Here is a 25,655-nt window from a genome sequence, read left to right on the forward strand (position 1 = left end):
CCAAGGCCAGAGGAGTGATCAACCTTTAAACAAACCAGAGAGCCAGCAGAGCAGAGCAGAGCTCGCACACCCTCACACACAGACATACAGCTGCCGAAGAAAGTCTGGTGAGCTGTAGCAAAGAGCAAAACCGAGGTAGGTTTTTTGCAGCTGTGGGTGAAGATGACCTCATCGTTGTGTTTCTCAGCAGCTGTAAATCAGATCAGGCTCAAAGAAATGAATGCTTTTATTCTGTTCTTCTCAGTTCTTTGAAACAATGTAGCTTTTTTCAGTCTGAACTTTTGCTTAGAATCAAGTTTGCTGTGTCAGTTTTTGTTAGATATTAAATTTTCCCCTAATTATCCTCCACAGACAGTCATCTCAGTTGAGCTTCAGCAGATCTTTGAAGAGTTTAACAGTGTGTTTGCATTTTATTCACTTTGTATTTTCAGACAGAAGCTGGCGTGAAGTTGGTACCTGGAAAGCAGACCTTATTGAGCATCCTATCTCGGGACGTAGCTGAAGGAGTGGTAATAACACAGACCAGTCCTTTGCAACCCCTTTCAAACTTTCACCTTTTAACTCCTGTCCATCAGTCCCCACCCCCTCCGGCAAAACTCTCAGATCACTGACTGAGGCAGACCGTCACCAGGGAGTCATTAACTTGCAGACTATCTGGCCTGTTCCCCAAGGGTCAGCAGTGGTGGCATCTGTGCCAATGGAAGCCCCAGCAGTGGGTGACATGGGAGAAGTGTGCTGCCCAGGATCTTGCTCTCCAGAGGGCGAGACTGTGTGTGCAGCACTAGCCCGTTATGAGAACACTCTAAGGGATGCCATCAGGGAGATCCATGTGGATGTGAGTACTTTTAAACTGGGTATGGAGCGTCGTCTGGAGGAGACGAACAACTTGAGTGGGCCCCTCGGACGAGCCGTGGTTCATCTCCAGCAGGAGAATCGGCAGCTCAGGAGTCAGCTGGATTCTCTGACTCGACAGGTGGAGCTCCTCAGTGGCATCACATGTGACAGGAGCACCTTGCTGAACAACAACCACCACACACATGCCCAAAACCACAAGAACCACCTAGATGACATTGAGGAGAATCACCATGAGATAAAGGAGGTGATCTACGGAAAAGGTGAGGCTCACACACAGAGTCAGGCTCATCTACACATGCAGACCTCCACCTTGGGAAGCCAAGCCCAGACCTACAGCAGCCTCAGCAATCAGACTATCCCTGCATCCCCCCCTGCCACTTTTTCATCCTCCTCCACCTCCAGTAGTCCTCCAGCTGGCTCCAGAGTTTCCTCCATGGTGACAAGCCCAGTGTCTGGGAGCAGCCCCTCCATCACCCGCTTCTCCAGCCGAGCCACTTTTGCTGTGTCCAGCAAGACAAATGTGAGTACTTCATAGAGCAGAAATCCATTCATGAAGAGTTCTTTAGTGGTTCAGAGGTTTTTGATGTCTAGAGTGAACAAATGTGCCGAATGAACAAATGTGAAAGTTCTTCAGTCAACCTTGCCATGTCGCATTTATTTTTATTTTCACTGATATTGAACTGGTTTTTACTGACAACAGTAACCATCAGCAACCTGTCAGGGAATATACATTTTTCCGTTTCTACCTGTCTTGGCCTAGGCCTATGTGCCTCTGTTACCTTAAAATGTTGTGCTAACTTAGCTAACTGCTAACTTCCATTAGCATATATTAGCAGATACATTTATATAGATGGTTATATATCTGTAGTTCACAATTTCAGTTTATCTGTTATATTATTGGTAATAATTGAAACTGTAGACACATTTAAATATCTCAGTTTTATAATTACATTTGGCTAAAAATAGAGTTTTACTTTAGCTAGCAGTTAAATTGTTGTAATATTACTGCAATATATATTGTTTCTTTAACTTTTTAATTGTTCCTTAAAAAGTTTCTTGATTGTTCCCTGGCAGTAACCTGACTGAAAATCATTGCTTTAGCCTGCAAGGGAAGAAATGTTACACTCTTTCAAGGAATCTATTCCAAAAAAATGTACACTTGATGCCCTCCAGGGTTCTTGTAGAAGCTCTTCGCATATTTTTATCTACTCTCTAGTTTACAGTTCAGATTTGTCATGTACTTTGTAACATGAATGGAAATTTAATATAGTGCAACTGCAAAGTAGCAGTAGTTGCAATGGCCAGAGTGGTAAAGACACAGATTTATGAGTTTAAATGAAGCAATGTTGAATTGTGGGTGTGTAGATGTGTCATACGAGGCACTGGCTATGTCACTGTGGTTGCACAATAGCCCTCTGCCAGGATGCTTAAGGATTTATGAAGTGCAGTAACATGAGTCAAGAAGGCTCCTGGGAGGTGAAGTTAGTGCGGTTGTGTGGTTTTTCAGACCTGTACTAAATATTTGAAGTCAGCATTGTGAAATGTCGGCTCTGGTTAGTCATTATTGCCTTAGTCCTGGATGTACCACGTTTATCCAGTTTTGGTTTGATTTTCATGCCTTAGCTTCACCTGAATGATTACATAGTTCTCCTTTGGTCTTGTGAAAGTCGTTTGAAACTCTAATGACTGCATCCAGAAACTGGTGGGTGAAGCTAACAAAACAAGCTTGTTCTCTTAGTTTCTGTAAAGCTGATATTTTTTCAGATGCCAAGAATGTTTTAGAGCTGGTTTCATGATGTGTCCATGTGGGTTACATCACAATACATCAATGAGTCTGTGAGTCAGAGTTTTAGTGTTTTGTGCTTTCTGAGCTATTCCCAGTTATTTTAAGTTCAACTTGGGATGCAGTTCATGAAAGTATGTCTTCTGTCTTATGACTGTTCTTAACCATTTACATCAGCTGGTTTTGTTTTCCTCCTTGGCTTGTTTAGCCTCTGATGAAACCGAAAGAGAATCTCCTGGCTTTTATCCATCCTGTGGTTTCTGCATCACTCAGCCGGTTGATGATGAGCGTGTGGTTTTCCTGGCCTTGTCCTCATGATAAATTTATGGGTTCCTTAGAGAAATAAGGAAACTTTCTAAATATTTAGGCTAGACAGCAGCTTAAGACGATCAAGATGCTTTTTAATGTCTTCCCGTTCCTAGGCGATTGAGTGGTTTGGAGTACTGATTATACCCTTCAAGTATTTGCAATTTCAGAGCGATAGAATTAAATGGAACTTGAGAATATTAAATGCATTTTTAAGGCATGCACCAATCTTACCTATGACCCCCAACTTATCCCAGCTGAGAGTGAGTGAGATACACAAGTTGCCCTATCAAAACCTAAACTTGTTCAATGTGCTTACATTTATGTGATTGTATAGTATATTATTAAAATCTTGGTTCTATTTTTTTCATTTTCTATGCCAAAGATTTTTGCAGAGCAGATGTTCGCTTTGCTGAACTCAATGACCACCATTGTGAGTCCATCAACAGTAGATAATATGTGAAGTCACATGTCAAGCTGTTACTAGTACTTTAAAGTGGCATTGGGAAACTTGTATGGCAGGAGGAGGTCCTGAGAAGACACACCATAAAGTTGTGGAAAGTGTGACAATCATGAGGTTAGTATTAAGTCTGCTTTTTATTCAGAGCAGGGCAGCTCCCGAATTTAGCCTTTCCTGTGCACTCAGCGCTGACACAAAGCTGGGAGATACACATACCATCATGGGAAGTAGTAAACACATTGTATGGAAACGGCTGACATAACTAGTCAGCGTTTTGAAAAAGTGGTTATTTACATCCAAGTAATTAGAATTCCAGGTTATGTCAACTGGACTGGCATTCAGATAGTTTGAATGACTCACTCAATGCACTACACTACACCACATTAACACACATGATCATGAAGTATTTATCTCACTCCTATGAACATATGAGAGGCAGTTTGGAACTCCTTAAACATAGACATGGACATGCAGCATCCAAAATGGTAGTCAGTGAAATAAAATATTTATATTATTATTTTATTAATGTCCAACAGAAGTTAGATGTTGGCTTTATCAATGGAGCCATCCACCACCAGCTGGCACCTTACTGCTTTGCTGGCTTCTTACTACTAGTACTTGAAAAGAAAGCTGCTGGTGCTACCTCTGCTAACTTTAACTACATTCAGCAAGTTAGCATTGCGCATGTGCCATCTGCTGCATGTTGAAAAGTGCCACACATACTGTAGCATTTAAAATATGATTTGGTTCACAAAGAATGTCATTGACAGCTTCAGAAATACACATGCACATCAATCAGAATGTAACTTTAGCATTTTAGACCAGCTGACTTGTCTGATCTTTTTTCTTCCTTTTAAATAGGCCAGAGCATCACTAATTTGAACCTCTCACGTCTTTGGGGTCTGGTTTTCTCCTTGCTATTCTAGCATGTCATCTTGCGAACATCTAAAATGCTAGATAGAAAAGGTGGATGTAGAGTTTTTTTTAAGTAAGGAAGGACTTGACCACCAAATTAAGAGTAAATAGTTTCTCCAAAAAGCCCCAGATTTCATTGTAGGATTTACGTTGTGTTTCAATGGCTTTTAGTGTCAAAGAGCACTATATTTCTATATATTTATATCTCCTTACAAAACAAATAACTAATGAACAATTAGCTGGAGAGCAGGCCTTTTGAAATAATTTAGTCTGTGTTGACAGACACACTGTGCAAATATTTTGTGAGAACCAAAGATAACTTTGGGTCCTCATACCAACTGTGATGCACAGTGGTCTTAAGAAGTCTTGCAAATCCACCACGGAATGTCTCAAAAGAAATGCAGCATTATGGAAGGAGCTCCATTGATATGTTGCTGGAGAAACAGGCAGTACATGCAAGACAAGCATCTTGCATTTTTACCTCGAAGGGTCATCAGAAATTACCCACAAGCAATTTATTTCTGCTAAATGGGCACTGCTAGCTTTTGAAGCCATGGGTGCACCTATACATGATTACATCTGTTGATGATATGATATTCATGCAGAGTTACAAGTCTTACAAAAACGTTAAAAGCACTTGCACACTTTATGGTAATAGCTGTTGCTCCTGTATCCGTGATTACCAAACTATGTCGTGGATACAACAGAAGAATGTTATCTTCTGTGAAATCATGTGGTCAGAGCTAAACAACACAAGGGCACCTTTGTTTCTGTGTATCTCTGCTGTGGGAGATCCCCCACTGTCAGCCACACACAGCAGAATAATGCATGTGTTCACAGAGGTTGGCTGTGTGTGCTCTGTGTTGTGGTAATTAGCTTCATGGCTGCTGTTTGAAATCATAATTGCAGCTCGCTCAGGTGCCACATCCTCACCTGGCTGTCAAGGTGAGATGGGGAGGATACGGTGCATAGAGTTCAGTTTCTGTTAAAAAAAATACAAAGACTGCAGGCATACTTCACAGCTCGTGTCCAGGCTGAAGCTATCTGCAGCCAGAGGCGTGTCGTCTTCCATCCTGCTCTCCAGCTGTTACTCCTCACCATCAATGTACATGCCAAGCGGTCACAAGCGGACACACGCACCTGTGTGCACACATTTCACCTTCGCTCTGGTAGTGAAGTGAAAGCACCTGCAGCATGTATCTGTGAGTGAGTTATGAGCGTCTTTATTCATGATCAGTCTCTTTTTTTTCGCTGCGGTCTCCCTTCTCTTTAAAGAAGAAGCTGAGTGGAAATGTACTTTATGTATTTTTATTTTCACTGAGGTTATTAGTCATGTCCATCTGCCTCATCAAGATGATCATAACTGTGTATATGAGAAGTTCTGTTTCATCTGATTAAGTTCGGTGAAATTCGTTTAAAATGGAAACACATTTGTGTGTGTGTGTGTGTGTGTGTGTGTGTGTGTGTGTGCGTGCGTGCGTGCGTGCGTGCGTGCGTGTGTGTGTGTGCGTGTTTTGTTTTTTTTGTTTAGAGTTGTGGCTGTTACCAATGATGACCTCAGGTCGTCGTGCTCCAGGACCACTGTTGCAACTGATTGAGATGCTACAGCTTTGCAACTTGGTGATAGGGACAGTTAAATGTATTGGGAGATGTTTTCCTTCAGCCTTTAGAATGTCAGATGAGATACTGAAAAGCAACATAGTGCACAGCACTCATTCTATGTTTGACCACGGGATCTGTTTTGAAACCAAAAATCAATGTTGATCTACTAATTTCATTGGTTAGGTTTGCACAACAAAACTACTTCAACAAAAATTTGTGGTTTTGGATGAAACAGATTATTTTACATTGTTAACTATTTTAAAAAGAGTCAGCATTTTAGAAAGCCTTTCTCACAGAAAGAACAAATTCTCCACTGTCTTTCCCCAGTCACAAAGCAGCATTATTGGTCAGTGGCAATGCACAAACAACAACAGAGTTGTGTTTTTTCATTAGCTAGTGGCCTTTTCTTATTCCCAGGGTGTCTTTTATTGAAGCAACAGTGTCCTGGATTTGGTGCTGAGGTATAAGTATATTTATAAGATTTTAAAAATAAAATCATCCATTTACTGCTCTTAACTATAGACTTAAAGTCAAAACAGTCTTATATCAGACCATAAATAAGCTTACTAATGGTCAGTTTGGGCAGTATTTTGGTCATTTTAGATGGCAGTCTATGGAGACCACTACAGGAACTGAAGCTGATGTTTGCTTTGCCTTTATTTTTCATCCCTGGAGGCTCTCACTTGTTTTTAGTGTGTGGAAAATGGGTGTGCTTGATTTATGACTCACAATGGAAAAACTGCATATTGGGCAGTTGCCGATGTGTTGTTTTCATGCACCATCTAAAACATCAATAAATCATTACCAGGCACATTTTGAGGTATTTTTGTTCTTGTCAGCAGTCTGGTACAAATTCAACAAAGGATTTTATTGGTGATGGCAGACCTAGCAGGAAGCAACAGGATTTATGGGAAATGTGGTTTTAATTTTAAAGAACATCTGCACTCTACCACTGCTTCAAGACAGAAGCTATCCACTGGCTCAACCCATGTCTTATTTTACAGCAATTATACCAAGCTCCTAAACTTCATATGACAGTAATAATATACTGGCAAGCTGAAGGGAAATCTTGTATATTTATCAGTTTCGAGCAGCTAAGCTGTGGTCTAATCTTTAGATTTGTTACACCCCCTCAGTCCCTCCCCATACACCCGTGATATCCATCTCCCACTAACATTATAAAATCCAGCACTGATGCTATCTACACAGTTGAGCAACAGACCATTGTAGCAGTCAGCCTACACTCTTTTAGTTTAGTCACAGACTGAGAAGAAACTGATGATTGCATGTTCAGGCCATTTAAATGCACTGACCCAAGTCCAAACTGCAGTACACATCCTTTGCCAGGATTACTGCCTGCTGCTGCACTCATTTAGCAGTAAATTAGTAAAAACCGCAATAGTATCGTTCTCGCTTTGTATGCGCACATATAAATTATGCATATATGGTGATTCAATGTACACACACATCATGTTAGCCAACTTCATTTTTCTGGGTTCGTTGTAGTTTGATTTAAAAAGTAGATCTATCGTAGTATTCTTTATTTTCATGCCACTAATATAGCCAAAGTTTGCAATAATAACATTAGCAGATATTAGATGTGAGTCCATCTGCTTTACGCTCTCAGTTTGAGACAGTTTCAGGGATGGAGCTGCAAATGGCAGTTTTCTAAAGGAAATGGAAAGAGAACCAAAAACGGCTTGTTTTAAATATCAGTTCAATGCATCCATCCACTTTCTGGGTGGCTGGGTCACAGAGGAAGCAGCATGAGCAAACAATCTACCTTCCCCTACCCACCTCCTCCAGCTTATCTGGTGGGTACACCAAGGTGTTCCCAGGCTAGCCAAGAGATATAATCTCTCTGGCGTATCCTGGGTCTACCCCAGGGGCTTTTTATGCAGGGACATACCTTGAACACTCCACCTTAACTGGTTCCTTTCAATGTGGAGGAGCAGCAGTGCAACCCACAATTGCATTCCCACCTCTTACTTTTATCTATATAGCTCCAAATCACCAAAACCTCATGTGACTTTACATTGTAAGGTAAAACCCCTACAATAACAGAGAGAAAAGCCCAACAATCTGATGATCCCCTATGAAAAAAAATGGTGACAGTAGGAAGGAAAAACTCCCTTTTAAAAGGAAGAAACCTTTAGCAGTACCAGGCTCAAGGAGGGACAACTATCTCCTGGATTGTGGAGGTTAATGGAAGAAGACAGGACACAAGACACACTGTGAAAGAGATTAATAATAACTAACTTTACACAGAGGATAGGCTAACAGAGTTTTCCAAGACCCAGTCTAAGACCAACAGGGATTATTTGAAACTCTGAATTAGGCAACAGTGATTAACCCTCTTGAGGCAGGCGTTGCCGATTTACAACAGTTAAAAACTAACAACCTGACTCCACATACATATTTTATGAGGTTTTTTTACTCAGAAGTACCACTGCAGGACTTTAATTTGAGCCTGAGAGGGTTGCATTGTCCAAGACTTAAAGTTAATCGGTTTGCTTAATTACTTTACTCAAATTTTGGTCAGATTTTAACAGACTGAAAATGTGTGTCTGGGTGCAGAAAGACAAATAAATGAGTTAGAAGGCTACACTGCAGGGTAAAGAGCATGGTGTTGTATACTTCTGTGATAAAGACAGCTGACATTTACACACCCGCCTGTGGAGACTCCCCACAGTCTCTGATAGCTGTGACGAACAACTCCTGATATCTGTCTGCCATCCATACATGCATCCATCTATCTATTCTCTCTGTGTGGCTCTGTGGCCCCTTCCTCACCCTTTAACCTTCCCCCATATTCCCATCCGAGCTGGGCTGCACTTTAAGGCTGGATTCCTGGCACCAACACCCCATCCTCCTCTTTGTGGCTATTAATACAGTCATGAGTGAGACAGAAAACAGAGTTTAACCTTTTAACATCCACCAGGTCACTAGTCCCCTAAACACCACTTCATTTTTACAGGAAGGTATAGGGTTACTTATGTCCACACCTTAATATGGGATTTTCTCTTATGTAGTACAACTAAGTAGAAATCTTAGACCAGAAGCACTGTAAGGCCAGAATGACACTTAGTGTCTCTAAGTGATGGATGTTAAGAGATCATAACTCCTATCTTGGAGTCAGTTATCAATACACAACATATTATAGAAGTATGTCTACCCTCGTGATTGGCTGTTATTAAGCAGGTTTGGAGGTACACACTGCTTATCAGAGTTATTTTGAACAATTATTCTCCTAAACTGAAGCTATTGAGTCTGAACCAATATGGAAATGCAGAACAGAAACTGAGGAACAGCTGAAAAGAAACCAAGTATTGCGTGCACACGTGTGTGTGTGTGTGTGTGTGTGTGTGTGTGTGTGTGTGTGTGTGTGTGTGTGTGTGCGCGCGCGCGCGCGTGTGTGTGTGTGTGTACACATGCTGGGGGTTTAACAGAGGTATGCAGCCACTCCCAGAGACTACCCCTGGCTCTCTTAATGACTTCCAGACAATAGGCCGTGTTCCTGTCATCATCTCTCTGGAAACAGGTTAATAACTGACCAACCAGCCTGTGGGACCACTCACTCTCGCTGCCCTCTGGAAGTCAGCTTCAGGAGTTGATAGATTTTAAGGTTGCCTCTTTGGCTATCTCAACTCAGTCCCATGCTGGGAATACTTTACAGATTTCATTTAGCAGCACTCTGGCTTTGTTGTCTTGGAGCAATGCCCAGAAGGTACTTTAAGGAAAACTGGTTTTAGGGGTTAGGTGACACTTTGACAAGGTCCTGGTGAGAGTGCACAAAAATTTACATGTTTTTTCAGAAGTAGAGTCTTCCGGCACAGACAGCTGAGCCTGATGTTGTAGCTGCTTTGGACATTTGGGAAATTAATAGATACATACTTGGTGCCACACATCCACTGAGTGTTAACTGGGCATAATTCATCACATATTGGCACTGGAATACTAAAGTGAGGTGATTAGTGAAGCGGCCTTCCTTTTTCACCTGGTTCTCTAAACATAACAACACACCTGTCTGGTGTATTCAGCTGTATGCTACAAATGAGAGTGAAGGGAGAGGAGATCCAGACCGTTCATGTTCACCAACATAGTAGAGGTCAGCATGTCAAACTCCCCCGTTTATGCTGACATCCTCTGCCTCATTGCCTGGAAAAGAGGAGGATGGAGGAGGGGAGGTCTTTATTGCTTCCACATGTTGGAGCGAGATGTTACTGTGAGAAATGTCCATTTCCAAAAGCCCACCTGGACCCATTTGTCATCAGTACTTGGCCTGAAAGACACAGAACAAACTGTGTTCTTATTCCATTATTCTTAAATCACAAATGAATCCGACGTAACCACCAACACACAAGGAAAAGCTTATAAATGTCCTTTTTTGAGATGCGGCAGGTAGTGGATTGTAAATTATACTCTTAACATAGCTTACATTCACCGAACAACAGGTTCACTGTTCAAATGTATTCACTACATTTAGCCACGTTTTATTCCTTTGTCTCTGAGAGACACAGGATTATCAGAAAATTCAGAAAAGTCTGAAAAGCACAAGTGAAACCACATGCTGGCAGCAGCAGCTAAGACTGCATCTTGCATTCAGTGGTGCTATGTTAGTGAAGTAAACCTTTCCCTGTACAGTAATTCTCACCTGCAATTAGGTTTTTATATTGTCTCAGTTCAAAGGCTGTGCATATTTTCCACTCCCAACCCTAAGTGGTGTTCCCTGGGATTTTTCTTTAAGAAATTGCAGGCTGTGTGAATGTATTTGAAGAACAGGTGGTGTGAGTGTGTCTATTTCCTTCAGAAAATGATTCCTCAGTAGACCCCAGTAAGGAAATTACAGAGTTGGAGTCCTGTGTAACTGTTTCCTCTGATAGCATTACAGTAGCTTCTGTACATGATAACATGCTTCTTGCTTCATATGTTTCTGGACAGTTTGCTGTTATCTGTATTCTGCTTTGACCTTTTTCTTGCTGCTATAGAAAAATGGAAGGTCGCATTCACAGTGATGTATGATAATTTGCAAGCTCTGTAAAAATTTACAATATGTAGTTTATAGTCCTGTATCGCTACAAGCGCACAAGTCTTCACTCTGTAATCATGCGTGTATTCATGGAAATCTTTGCGTTTGGGCATTTGTTTTGCAAATAAGTAGCTACTAAAGTTAGGTAATGGGTAACACATACATACACACACACTTTCCTTCACACTAGCACTTGTTGGAAGGGCGCCAGCTTGCCTCCATTTTTTAATGGTTGTTTCTTTCCTCCAGCACTCAAAGGTCACTCTAAGAGAGTGAAGGACAGAGGACGGCTTACAAGATGGAAAGATGAAAAAACAACAGATATAAGAAAGACATTTAGCTATACACCTGGTCAGCCAACCACATTTTAAAAGCAACATTTTCTGAAGTACCAGGACACTGCATTAGCATTATTTTTCTCCTAGAGAACAAAGAAAGTCAAGTTAGGGTTGACTGTGATGGCTTGGAACTCAGAGAGGGCTAAAGCACAAGATGTCACCAAGCAGAGCAGTTTATCTTTGGCCTCAGAGACCCTGATGACTTCATTAATTGGAGATAAATTATCTGAAATTCAGGAGCGGGACCACGCCTCCAGACACGCACCTTGCGGGTCTTATCTATATATGAGTCCCCCCAGTTCTACAAGTTTTTCGTTCTTATCTTTATGCCCCTCCCTCCCCTTTTTCAATTCTTTCGCTTCTTATTAGTACTCATTAGTACATGGGGATCTGCCAGGCCGGGGAGCCACCGCCAGTCCTCTTCAAGGCCTTCCCCAAACCGCAGCTATTCAGAGTGCAGATTATTAAGCAGACTATTCGCTTAAAGAAAATAGACTGGTGCTCATAGCGCTTTTCCACTTAAGTGAACGGTCATTTTTACCATAAGCTTCATTCACCCAGCCAAGCACTATTTTCTACTTGTCTGACAGGCACACATTTTCATCGAGGGCAGCTCAGGGTTCAGTCTCTTTCCCATCCTCACCTCACCCCCCACCCTTTCAGAGTCTTTATTAAGGTGTCATTGATGAAGACGCTTCTGACAGCTAAACAATGTCTTGTGACTAAACACAGGATATGGCGCTCAACCATCACCCTCATACCTCGTCCTGTTTGAACAGACAGGTTTACATGCCGGGTGTGTTGTCCCAAAGCAACAGCTGACATTTGCAAATATTCTGGTATATACTTGCACTAGAGGAGGGATGGTAGCTGTCTTCAGTTTGAGCTAAATTGCAAACATTTACACAGTTGTAATGATTAGATGTGTGAGTTTTTCTGAAGGTTAACAAATAAAATATTTAACTGAATACCCTGATTTCAAATCAGCTATTTGACTGGGGGTTAAACGAAATGATAGTGTTTTGTACAGTTTCCTTCAGTGGAGGTCGGACACTTATCCACGGGGTACCTCAGAGTGCAAAAATCTAATATGTTCTCCTTTTCCTCATATTTCCTCCTCTGTCTCTACTCTCAGACTGGGGGCTTCATTACATTTTCTGCTCTGCTTTAACAGTTTGGTCCAGATATTTTATAGTTCCTCACTCACGATGCAGTGACGCACTGGTGGATTTGTTGTACCTCTAAGAAAGAAAAAGGAGCTTTTATAAATGTGAATATACATGTGCGTTCATGCATATTCACATTTATGCTAATAGTTAGCAGTTACCTCTGAGCTTTAACATCATTAATGTAATTGTGCAAGACTAAAGCAAAACAAGAAAGCAGACAATGTAAGCTGACCTCCTTAAAGTCCATCCACTTTGGCTTTCTCTGTGTTTTTATGATTCCTGCTTACAGCTACTATTACACACGTGTCTGCCAGTACAGGGAGACATGACTGTTGGATGTTAAAGGTTCATGAATCTGGAACCAGAGGAGGTGATGATGTCTTTAAAATGTGAGGCCTAATTAACAAGGATACAGGATTTCAAGCAGATGCTAATTCTTGGCATGGGTGTAGTTATGCTGAGTGTCATGGCACAAAAATACTGCATTTGTAGGTGGCCTGTCTAGCAATAATTTAATTGGCTGGAAGTGGTGAAGTCTAAATCTAAACAGTTTAAAGTTAGTTCAGGTGACTTTTAATGAAGATTTGGATTGGGAGGTAAACCATGCTCACAACACAGACTGTAACAACATTTGCATTTTTATGTGAAATACAGGTTTAGCTCCTGAAACTACTTCGGGGGTTTCATGAAATCATGGAGCAATCTCGCAAAATCGTAGATTTTTACATAGCTGGGAGTAATGATGTCCTAGTGAGCTATGCTAATGCTAATCCTGCTCAGCAACTTGAAACTCTGTAATGTTTGCTTGACCTCATTGTCAGTACTACATGCGTATTCACTCGTGTGTGTATAAATATTAGCTGTGTAGCAGCTGCTAACCTGAGTCTTGACCTTCACTGGTCAAAAAATACCCCTAAAGAATAGTACTAATATTTATCTACTGCACACTGACATTCAAAAGACTCATCACGTTACAGACATTTTAGTACTTCCAAATGTTAGGAGACACTGTCTGGCTGACATCCAGCTTTTGATAAAATATCAGCACATCAAGTGCAGAGCAATCCAACAGATATCAGCTGACTGATTTCCTACTCATGAGGCTCTTGTGCCAAAGTGTTTGTTTAACCAAATGCATGCAGAAATGTGATGAGTGCGGCCTGTCCTGTGGTCTCTGGTCAACCTTGTGCCACGTGAAGTGTGGTCTCTGGTCAACCTTGTGCCACGTGAAGTGTGCAGAACACAGCGTTCAGCTGCGCGCTCTGCCAGCAAATAAACCTCGAGATGCCAGAGAGTTTACAGGAACCTCAGCAGCTATGCTCTCATATTTCCCCCTCTGACCTAAAGTGGACATCTGATGATCTGAGTACTTAAGTCGGGGAAGCTCCCCTCCCCAAAGCCAGACATTCTGCAATTTGTCTCCCTCCTCCTGCTGGATAGCCAGCTGTTTCCACCTCACTACCCTTATTCCCAGCCCCTCTACACTATTTCCCATCATGGAATATAAAATCACTCCCTGTCTTTTGCTTTCCTCACTTTATCATACATTACCCTTATTGAGTGTGTCATCACAATTTAATAAAATGACACCACCCCTGTCCGTGCACACATTCTCTTTTGTTGCCTTGCTTTCACACACATGACCCAGCAGCATTCCTATACGTTGAGCTCACTCTGTCTATCATGCACACATATACACGCCCCAAGATTTCCTCAACTGAGCACAGTGTGCTGTCTCACAGCCAGAGCAGCACATTGTATATACATGTATGTACAGAGGGGATGCAGAAGTTTCAAGTTTCTGTCTTCTGAGACGTTGCAATTGAGGTTGTTTCTTTATTCTTTAGGTGTTGTTGGGGTTTTGTTTATGGTTCCAATACCTAAACACATTATCCAGTGAATATATCTCCACTGTATTGGGTGGGTCGAGATCTCAGCAAACCGATGGCTCCAGACTGCTACAGTGAAGTAATAAGCCGTTTTATTCTATAATTTGGGTCATTTCACACTTGAAAATTCTTTCCAAGGTTTTAAAGTCTTGACAGTGTTTGCACTCTTATTTCCTTGTTTGAATGTTTATATTCACATCTGCTCAATTGCATGGCGACGTGCATATGTGCTACGCTTTTCTGGGTTTTCTAGACCAGCAAAGTGTTGATGACGCTTTCTAAACAGCGTTTGTGGCCTCAAGCTTTTGGCTTGTAAAGCACTGATTTAAGATAAGACCCTGGCTCCAGACCAGCTGCCAAACTGCCTGGGTGAAAAAAAGTTTTTATCAGCGGGTAGATAGAGCTAGATACTTTGTCTAAGGAGTTTTGAAGTCTGAACCAAAAAGTGAATTTTTAATTCAGTACAGTTTGAATGTATAATGCCACTTGTCTGTAAAGGTTCTCAGTCATCCAGGTCATCGTAGTCAAAGGAGCTTGCAAAGAAAAGCGTCTGGACTTCTTTAAGTTACTTGAAGACGTTTCACCTCTCATCCGAGAAGCTTCTTTAGTTCTAAGGTCAAATGGTGGAGAGTCCCAGATATAAACCTAGCGTTAAGGCGTCTGGGAAGGGATCTCAAAACTGGATTACAGATGGCAGAGAGTTGGTGTCGTAAACCCCCGCCTCTGTTCAAAGATGGTCGCTCACAGTGGACATAGATGGCTTCTTTCACTCCTCTTTCTTGCTGTACAGTGCAGCGAGGAATGCCCAGACCTCTACATTGGAGAGACCAAACAGCCACTTCACAAGCGCATGGCACAACACAGAAGAGCCACCTCCACAGGACAAGACTCAGCTGTCCATCTGCATCTTAAGGATAAAGGACACTCTTTCGAGGATGCCAATGTTCACATTTTGGACAGAGAGGACAGATGGTTTGAAAGAGGAGTGAAAGAAGCCATCTATGTCTACTGTGAGCGACCATCTTTGAACAGAGGCGGGGGTTTACGACACCAACTCTCTGCCATCTGTAATCCAGTTTTGAGATCCCTTCCCAGACGCCTTAACGCCCACTCACATCCTGGGCCATCTGATCTCAGGAATTCGCATGATAAGGTGGGGCCAGGTTTCACAATGAACTCACCCGAAACCCTGGCTGATTGGGACCCACACCCAATTTCACACCTTGGCTCAGGCGATTAGAGGATCATCAGGGGGTCCTTTTGTCCCTCTGTGGGGGGATACTCCCACTAGGTTTATATCTGGGACTCTCCATTTGACCTTAGAACTGAAGAAGCTTCTCGGATGAGAGGTGAAACGTCTTCAAGTAACTTAAAGAAGTCCAGACGCTTTTCTTTGCAAGCTCCTTTGACTATAATGCCAGTTCACAGCAACAGTTGTAACAGAGAGCTTCATAGGTAAACACCCTAAAATATTAGAGAGAGAACCCAAAAGATGAGACAGGGAGTGAGAACTCTCTGGGGGATGCTGGGGGATTCCCAAGATGCAAATGAGTCTTTCTTCTTCAGTCACCTTCTTCACTCACTATGTGTTTATACACCTCTCTGCATTTAATTATTGGTTATTACTAATCTATGGCCCTCTTCCATAGGAATTATTTGTCCTGTCTTCATCTGGTAACCCCCATCCCTCCCTGAGCCTGGTTTTGCTTGTGGTTTTTGTTAAAAGGGAGTTTTTTTCCTTCTCACAGTCGCCAGTGCTTGCTTGTTGGGGTTCATGTGATTGCTGGGTTTTTCTCTGTTTTTCAGTAGTCTTTACCTTACAATCTAAAGTGCCCTGAGGCAACAGATTTGGTGCTATATAAATACAATTGAATTGATTTAAATTGAAAATTAAAACATGGCAGAAAGTGGCAATTCTGGGAAGGAAGAACTTCCTTTGAACAGGAACAGGGAGCGACAGTCATCTTTTGTGAAAGATTAAGCTATCAGGGAAAAGAAGATTAAAAATTTCATGGAGTGAACAGAAACTGAAAAATGCTTCCAAGCACACTGATGTTATCTAAACACACAATTGGTGCATCAGATGCATCACTGAAGATATAATATTTTCAGTCAAATGCTGTGCAAGAATCGGCCCTGTCTACTTAATTCCACTGTGACAGCCAAGTCTGAAGTACAACCAGCTGCTCAACAAGCTGTGGCTGCCCAACATGGCTGCCCGAAGGTACGTTACGTCTGTGAAGAGCTCTTTCAGGATCACTTAGGGTAAAATTTGCACATCATATATAACATTTTACAAAAATATAAAATAATAGAATTTAACAAGGCCCGAGGGAATTTCTATACGATCGTCATAATAAAAGCTATAATAGTAGATTAAATTTGATATGATGCCATTTCAGACATTAACTATCTGAGGCAGTTGCTGACACAGGCGAACCAGAGACCTGTGACCTTGAGCAAATACTGTCAGTGCTGCACTGTTGACCTGAGCAGTGTTGCTCTGACGATAGTCACACTAAACTCTGCCTATCTATCTGACAAGGCCACATGGAAAGTACAGCAACTTTGGCCACAACCAATGTGGAACAGCAGCTCCATGCATTAAGCGTGTGAGATAGAGGTAAGGATGGTGATTAGTTGTCCCATGTGGCCGACAGGGTGTGGTGAGAGAGAAAGGACAGCCTCTCCTTAGCTACAAGACTGAACTGATTCCAGAGGCAGGAAGAAAAGTGGGACACGTAAATGCTGAAATACGAACTCTGGATACTGATGATGTTTGACATTAAAAACTTGATCCCAGTCACTTTAGCACTCAGAACCGGGTGGATTTTGGCTGTTCTCCCATCCCTGAGCACGTCGCTGACATGCAGCACCCGATTTAAAACAAAGACTTTCCGAGTCTTATCAAAGGAGGGGGGGGGGGGACGAGCATGGAACAAAGCATCCCTCTGCCTCTTGCACTTGCAGGCCTTCACTGAGGTCCATGTGCAAAATAAATGGCTTTGAAGTGCACTCAGTTGTGGCATGCCAATTTGTTTTGTTTTGTCTGAAGCTGTGTCAAAAAAAGCCATATGTTGGAGAAAAAGTTGAAAACTTGAAAGGAGTGAAAGAGTCCAACAATGACTCAGTGAGCATCTGGATTTCTTTTCTTCTTTTTTTTGTTCAAGCCAGAGGAACATGAATTGTCTACAATCCAAACATAACATATTGGTGTTTGAAAAGCTAAACATGAAACTAAGAGGAGAATAAAAAGGTGACCAAGTGCAGTTTTTAGTCCACTGGGGAAGGCAATTCCAGTAGACAATCGGCTGATCAATCTTACAACGATTAAATGGCAAGAGTCTTAAGTTGCTGGTTTTCATCTTACGTGTATGACATTGTGTTGTGGCAGTGAAGAAAAATGGCCCTCCTGTTTGTCACAAATGAAGGTCAAACATAACTTCATGTCTGTTGTTGGCATGCCGTTGACTATGACTTCATGTGTGTTTCAGAGCATTGAGCGAGAGGAGCCAATTGAAGTCGACCCAGCCCCGACACATTCTGGACAGGAAAATGGACACGCTGTTTCTAAAGGTAATCACACAGCTATGGTCTCACATCCTCGCAGTGCAGCTTGTCCCCGCAGTTAATGATGATACAGTCACAAAGCATTGTTTCAGGGAGTTTCCAGTTATTTTACCCAGCGTGCTTAGCCAAAGGAAACAGATTTATGATGTTTTGTGGCTATAGCGTTAGGAAGTGTATCATTTGTAGACCATAAAAATCAAAGCAGAACCATTTTTGGAACAGAGGGTAAAGTGGGGGAGTTATCAGCTAACACTAGCACCTTAAGTAATCTATATTTACAGTGTAAGAAGGTAAGGTTAGGAAAGTCTATAATACAGTAAGAAGGAGACACAGTGTTTGTACTTTTTCTATAAGTCCCCAAATATTTACAGTTTAGTTTGTGTCTAATTTCTCATTTTTGAAGTCTCCTGTGTGTCCTTTCCAATTCAGAGGAATTCATGGTAAATGTTGGGGAATGACAGCAAGTTATTATGAAGTGCTGTCTGTCTTTCTTTGCTCCTAGATTGTATCTTTAGCATGCTTTATCAGCTTTTTATACCTTTTCATCCAATCAGAACATTCAGTGCTGGTACATGGAAAGATCTCTCCACCCACTGACTCTCCACATGAGCACGCTCCCATTGTCACCATGCGGATGCCCCACCTGCCCATTACTGCTACAACCAAGACAGCAGAAATCAAAAGCTCACCCATTGTTCCAAGTAGCCCTGCAAGTCCTCTGACCTCTCTGGCCTCCTCCGAGGCCTCACCTGGTGGCCAGCCAGCTTCTAGCACCACCCTGCCTGAGCCAATAGAGGAGTCTCCGATACAACCAGGTAGCTGACAGTTACATCATGAAGTAATGTTATGACACATGAACGCAGCATAAATTGTAACTAAATTAGAATTTCCTTTGAGCAGCACCTTCTGTAAAATCCTGGACTCCTACACCTATCAGAGCTTTGGGATCTCCTTATCTTCAGGGTGAGTCATTGTTTCAGAAAGTTCTAGACATAAAAGTATTGCAGATATGCATAATTTACTTTTTGCCTTGTCTATTCCAGAGAAGGCAAATTCAGTTCCTGCTAAGTCTGTGACCTACTCAGGTCTACGGGAGTCTGACAGGTAATTGGATGGCAAACATCACACTCTCAGAACAGAGGAAGTATCTTTTTGCTTTGTCTGACACTTGTGCATTGTCATCCTGCAGTGACGGCTCCTTTGGGCAGATGGGAGAAAGGAGGCGGGAGCTGGTGAGATCACAGACTCTGCCCCGTAACATCGGTGCTCAAGCCCGTCGAGCTATCTTTGAAAGACTGGATTCTGAGGCCAGGTGAGAGCATCGTAATGCTACCTTTGGCAGCACATCAACACAGCGGTCTTATTTATCTTTGTTTCCCCTTTCTTTCTGTGTGCAGTCGTCTTAAACCAGTGGAGTCGAAGCCCAAGCTGAAGCGCTCGCAGAGTTTCGGGGTGTCCACTGCCAGCAGCATCAAACAGATCCTTCTCGAGTGGTGTCGCTCCAAGACCATCGGCTACCAGGTAAAACACTCATTATCATTAGTCTCACCAGCCAATAAAGCCTGGAGGGGAACGTGTCACACTTTTGTAAACGTATATGTTTTTTAAATGTATTAAATTATCTGTAGCTATTGAATATTTTGACAAATAGGCTTAAACACTGATTTTCTACGTTTCACCTTCTCCAGAACAGATGATGGTCAGTTACCTTCGTCAACTGTTTCCTGCTCTCCACACAGTCACTGACATCACTTCACTTCACCATAGCACAAAAACAAACTTTCAGAGATGTGCACCACATAGATAATCCAGTGTGCCTGAGTATATTTCAGCCAGAGTTACTTTTTTCTTCTTTGTTTATTTTTTTTTGTTGCACTCTAACGTAGTGGAAACTTGACAACATGTTCGTGTGCTGATTAGATGTTTGCAGCTGTGCTTTACAGTTGGAAGCACAAGAACACAAGGCTGCTAATGGAAGACGCAAATACATTCATACTGTCCTCTCCATAATGTTTTACAGCTGTTGGTCTATCCAGTTTGACTTTGTGGTAGTTTGTAAGGTTGCTTCTCGAGCCCCACAAAATCCTGCTAGCAAGTGAGCATACTACGTTACACAGCGGTATAAGGATAAGTAGATAATGGAATACTAAATGTCATCGGAATTTTTGCATCTAGGTTCTTTTGTTTTGTGTTTTTTGATCATCCTGACATTTTCAGATTTTTTTTATAAATGACTTGACATAAGGAAGTCATTGGAGAACAAGGTAAATTCATAGGGTAGAAAACAGGCCTTGGTGAAATTAGCTTTCGCTACAAGAGTTAATAAATACAAGAAGGTAGATATTAACCTTACTTTTATGTGCTTCCAAATAAAATAGTCCTAATTAGCTCAACGTTTTGACAAATAGACTAATTAATTTTTTTCTGAGAGTGACACGGTGTCCAGTACAAAGCAGTGGGCAAACCAGCAATTAGCCCAAATTAGCATATTAAGAAAAAAAAGCTTCATGACCCTAAAAAATTACACACCAGACGCATATAATATTTTGTGTGTTTATTTTATTCAGATCCAAATAAGCAGATATAAACAATCAGACCTCTACATTTGGCAGTAAGTTCGCTTGTAGCTCAAAACATGGGCTACTGCTGAATACACAATGAGATGGAAATAGTAAAATAATCACACCTGCTGCTCCGGTCAGTCAGCTCTCTAAAATGATTACTCTGTCTCCTCAGATGTGATCCCAACTCTGCCAACATGAGGTCAAACTGTCCCACTGGCATCCTGAAATATGTGTGAAAGTAGTCATGATACAACTTCAACCCCTGGATCAAACCGTGAAATCTTCCCTGCTGCTGCCTTCTTGCGAGAATTGGATAGATCCAGAAACTGTTTCTTCTTTTTCTTGTCATTTTTTTCGCAGTGTGATGAGTGTGTAAGGGCTTTTAGGAGCTTGAAAATACAAGTAAAGTCGTTTGAAGGTGGTTTTAATCCCGGTGATGGTAATGAGCCACACCTTTCCTGACGTAATGACTCACATGATCAATAGCGGGTCAGTAACCAAGTCCAAAGGGAACAACCTCTACTCAGGTTTAAATACCTGGGACTCTCCACTCTTTTTTTAGACTGAAGAAGCCTCTTGGATGAGAGACACATCATAAACTTAAAGAAGTCCAGTCCCATTCTTTTTTTTTAAACTCCCAAGACTACAATGACGTGTATGACTAACTTAAAAACTTTACAAACTAGTGGCTAATGTCACGCTAGCTATAGCCATCTTTCATACATGTTGACACTGCACTAGAGCTCCTGGAGCTGCTGCTTGTTGTTTGGACACACGTGACAGCAGTTCTACTGACTGACTTATAGGACTCTTGGAAGTGACACAAATAATTGTACTTCCCCAAATAAACTGGACAGGGTACATAATGTGTGTCAGAGATAGAAAACTATAAATTAGAATACTCGACCTAGATACATGCAGCTGTTTCATGCTGATTTACCCTGTTGGTACACAGAGGGACTGCTAATGTGCTTACTGTGTTCCTTTCAACTACAGTAGCAGTGAGCATCCTTGTGGTAAATAGGTGCGTCTAATTGCACATGTGTGTTTTGCGGAGGTGTGGAGGCGTGGTTTATGCTGAGGTCCCAAAGTGCAAAGTGACACTTTGCTGCACTCTGAAAGCCTTTTTTCTTGACTGCAGCCTGAGCCAGCTGCTCCATGTGGTTTTGGTTACAGTCAAGCAAGCAAGACTCTCATTAACTTGTAGCAAACTCTTACATACACACACAAGAAGAAGAGGGAGATGTTCATTCGATTACGTGACGTGTTGCATTTCATTCAAGCCAAACTCCAGACCAATAAAGGGGTATCCTTGAAACAGCGTGATTTCAAGAGCACGTCAGAGACTGAGAGAAGCAGAGCAGGGGGAAGTCTGTTTTAGCCATCATAATTATGGGTTAGACGCCGGATGGGGAGACAGCTTTATGAAGCTGCAACAAGTCACGTGTCTATCTTTTACCTCTCACTGCTCTCCTAAATGCAGTATTCTCACACACTCATCATCACTTCTTCCTATCCTCAGAACATCGACATCCAGAACTTCTCATCCAGTTGGAGTGATGGGATGGCTTTCTGTGCCCTGGTTCACTCCTTCTTTCCCACCGAGTTTGACTACACCTCTTTGTCACCGGCCAATCGCAGGCACAACTTTGAGCTGGCCTTTGGAACTGCAGAGTGAGTGATAACAATATGAAAATAGGCTGTGGATAATTTATTTTTGAAGATATGACAAAGTGCTGCTTCACAAGCTTAAAAAATACACTTTCTGTCAATTCGTAGGTTTTACATATTATATGTAGAAGACGTTATGTTTCTCATTCTTACCAGGCCTTAAATTATATTCTTAATGACATTCACGTATATTTTATTTTTAACAAGACACTACAAGAATGTTTTTTTTATTTCATTTTAATGTTTTTTATCTTCTCTCAAACATTATGTTTATTTTCATTCTGTTTTTTTATTTTTTTTATTTTTCATTTCAATATTTCATTTAGTTTTGTAAAACCAAAATATTTCCTTTCATTTTGCTTTGATGGAAGGTTAATTCACTAAAAACAGATACATTTTCACACGGCTCTTTGCAGTACTATAAAAAAATTCCCTTCTACAGGAGGAGGAGGATAGATAGTAACCAATAACCAAATGCCCTTGACTAACTGATCAGAGAGTGTGAGCGCATCTGTAAAAGCAGGTATGTGTGTGTGTGTGTGTGTGAACACAATGCCACAACCTTCGCAGGATTAGATGTCCAACCAAATTCTCTCAAAGGTCCAGCACTCAGAGAAACTGCAAGAAACCCAAGAGCTCCATCTCAGCATGTTAAATGTACAGTAAGCTAATTGTGTTTGACATAAATTAGCCCAGATGTCACAGTTTTCCTTTAACTTCCTCCCACTCTTGTTGTGTTACAAACACAAACAGTTATTAGTTAGCTGGAGCTCAGTTGTGGTGTCTGGATTCTGCTAATATGGCTTTAAAAGATTTATGAGCCTTAACTCCATCAGCCATGCATGTCTGCTTTATTGTGGTTGGATGTTTCTGAATGGCTTTTCTCTCTTGGTTTGTTTTATAGCTCTCCACAAAGACCCAAATGCACGCGTTTTAAACGATCATTACTCCTGCAGATCCAGTCCTTTTTATTTCTCCATGCTTTTTTTCCCCCTCCCTTTTTCACATTTGATGAAAGGTGTGCATTCCTTTTCCCTGATGTTACACCCCGGCCTAGGCAACCGGAGTGCAACACGAAAAAAAGTAAAAATAAAGAAAAAAAAAAAAAACACACAAAAAAAACCCACTAAAGCTCACCACCAAAATCCCGAAACGAAAGTATCGACAAATCTATTTACAACAAACTATTTATTTACAACAAAACACCAAACTATTTACAACACGGGGGAGATCGCGACCATGACACACTGAAACACAGGGTTTAAATACCTAGAGGGAGCAATCAGGAAAATGGACAACAAGAGGGAAACACAGCTGGGGCAACTCAGAACTGACAAGACAGGGAAACGTAAACTGAAAAGACTAAGATAACACAGACTTTCAAAGTAAAACAGGAAACACATAACAGTCACGCCAAAAACAACACACTGACAACACCGAAACGTAACACTGACCAAATGGCTTCATAAAGCCCAGCTTATTATCCCACTGCACTACACAGACCTACAGCGTGGACGTGCACTACTTGATTAAAGACAAGTTTATTTTGTGCCTGCAGCAGAATTAAGCTGTTTTGACTGAAAAGCATTATTCAGTGGGTTCAGTGACCAGCTTTAGACTTGACCTCTTAAAGAGATCTGAGACTTACAGGACAGTGAATACACATATCAGGATGATTACATCCACCATGTCATTCTGTAACAAACTGTAACAAAACATGTTTGTTAAAAATCCATTTTCAGCAGCTTTACAGGTTCAGAACGCGACTGGCTGCTGTGTATTTTTTGCATGATACAGTTCAGTCCTGTAAATCAATAATTAGGTAACTTCAATCTTCTTCTTTAGAAAGTTAGAAAGTCCACTCTTTGAAATACCCCTGATGCCACTTCTCTAGCCTTCCCTTTTCTTAACTTGTCTTCCTTTATCTCCACCTCCAGAACGAAGGCAGGCTGTGACCGGCTGATTGAGGTGGACGATATGATGATCATGGGCCGTAAGCCAGACCCCATGTGCGTCTTCACCTACGTGCAGTCCCTCTACAATCACCTGCGGAAGTTCGAGTGACGCTCAAAGACCTCTTTGAAAACATCAACATGCTATCAGCTAATTTCTGGTTTGCTGTCAGGCAGAGGCCTCTGCATGTAGGGCTGGTGGACAGAGCTGGCACGTTGGAAGGACTAGGTCGCCCCCTAATGGTGGATAAATAAACAATCCTCTATTGTGCTGCAGGAGAAGCAGCCCAGAGGGGAAGTGCTCACAGCTTGGGTCACTGACAGAGTGGACAGTGTTTCATCCATGCTGTGTATGAACAATCATGAAGATGGATTCATACACAGCGGTCAGCAGTTTTTGTGTATGTGTGTGTGGTTTATATTTAGGTTTTTACTTTGTGTATGAGTATTTGTGTGTATGGCTGAGATATACTGGAGAGAGAGCAGAAATGTTGCTGTGTTCATTATTGTCACACATGCTTGTAGGTTAACCTCCATATTAATTTCAACTTGCGCACCTGTGGAGAGGAGGTATGTCTCAGAAATGTCACATTCCGTAAAGCTGTACGTCCGACTGTTTAGGGCATATATGACGCAGTGTTGTAGAAAATAAAATGATATTTTGATATGATGGTGAGCAATCTGGCAGCACGGTGGCAGCACGGTGGCACGGTGGTTAGCACTGTTGCCACACAGCAAGAAGGTCCTGGCTCCAGCACCTCCCGCGACCCTGAAAAGGATAAGCGGTAGCAAATGGATGGATGGATGGATGGATGGTGAGCAATCTTTCAATCCACATATGCTGGATGACACTTAGATGATGCTGAAATATGGAAAACAACATCAAGAAATTTTACTTCTCTGGGAAAACTGGGTTTTTTTTCTTAATATCTACTTCTATATTATGACACAAGTGAAACGAATTTAAATAAACAGTGAAATTTATATGTTGCAGTTTTTTTTCTATCCTGGATTCATTGGGAACTAAGCAACGCTAAATTTATGGTCACTCAAGTTACAATGAAAGAGTAACATAAAACATAACAATTGCAAATAGTTGATCATGTGATCAGGCTTTTGTAAATCCATCAAGTTGTGTGATTGTTTGGGTCTGTGTGGTTTTTAAGTGTCTCTTCCAGTTGTTGGAGCTGATTGCAGCTGGACAGCATCGGTTTCCAGACCATCTGCAATGTGTGGAGATTTTATACCATGTGTATGATATGATCTTAGGTTCCTCCACATCGTACAAGCTCAAATATATTACCTAAAGATCGATTCTGCTTGGAAGTTCCAGTTAACTGGATAGACTTTCAGTGTTACTTGGTCAGAAAGCCATAGTGCTGTGCTTCTGTCTCTCCTAAATTATAACAGCTGGCAGGTCAGGTTTGTTGTTATGACCATGATCTTCTTCAAAACCTAACCAAGTAGTTTTTAAGCCTGACAATTGAGTAGAAGATTAAGTATAAGTATTAAGCAAGAAAAAAAAAGAAAAGAAAGAAAAAACAGCAAGTGA

At 41.6% G+C, this 25,655-nt stretch overlaps 1 protein-coding gene across 1 annotated transcript; it reads left to right on the top strand.

The window, feature by feature from the left end:
• Positions 1 to 25,087, top strand: smtnl2 (smoothelin like 2). Its single transcript, XM_086260705.1, has 10 exons — positions 1 to 135; positions 432 to 1,375; positions 17,841 to 17,922; positions 18,471 to 18,731; positions 18,817 to 18,879; positions 18,960 to 19,020; positions 19,106 to 19,228; positions 19,314 to 19,437; positions 22,003 to 22,154; positions 24,089 to 25,087. Exons 2-10 carry the CDS (start codon positions 698 to 700, stop codon positions 24,213 to 24,215), a joined length of 1,671 nt encoding a protein of 556 aa, XP_086116831.1. The 5' UTR covers positions 1 to 135; positions 432 to 697; the 3' UTR covers positions 24,216 to 25,087.
• Positions 25,088 to 25,655: the final 568 nt, after the last annotated feature.

Source organism: Aulonocara sp. 'chitande type north' Nkhata Bay, linkage group LG14 (assembly GCF_057382095.1).
Source record: "Aulonocara sp. 'chitande type north' Nkhata Bay isolate Kocher_YH1m ecotype deep benthic linkage group LG14, A_spYH_male_GT1.1, whole genome shotgun sequence".
NCBI classification, from domain to species: Eukaryota; Metazoa; Chordata; class Actinopteri; order Cichliformes; family Cichlidae; genus Aulonocara; species Aulonocara sp. 'chitande type north' Nkhata Bay.

Excerpts from the sequence above, each read along its gene's own strand:
- smtnl2 (XM_086260705.1), top strand. The coding sequence starts at position 698 with ATGGAAGCCCCAGCAGTGGGTGACATGGGAGAAGTGTGCTGCCCAGGA. Across the intron at positions 17,923-18,470 it reads TGGACACGCTGTTTCTAAAG|AACATTCAGTGCTGGTACAT; the intron begins GTAATCACACAG and ends TCATCCAATCAG. Across the intron at positions 18,732-18,816 it reads GGAGTCTCCGATACAACCAG|CACCTTCTGTAAAATCCTGG; the intron begins GTAGCTGACAGT and ends TCCTTTGAGCAG.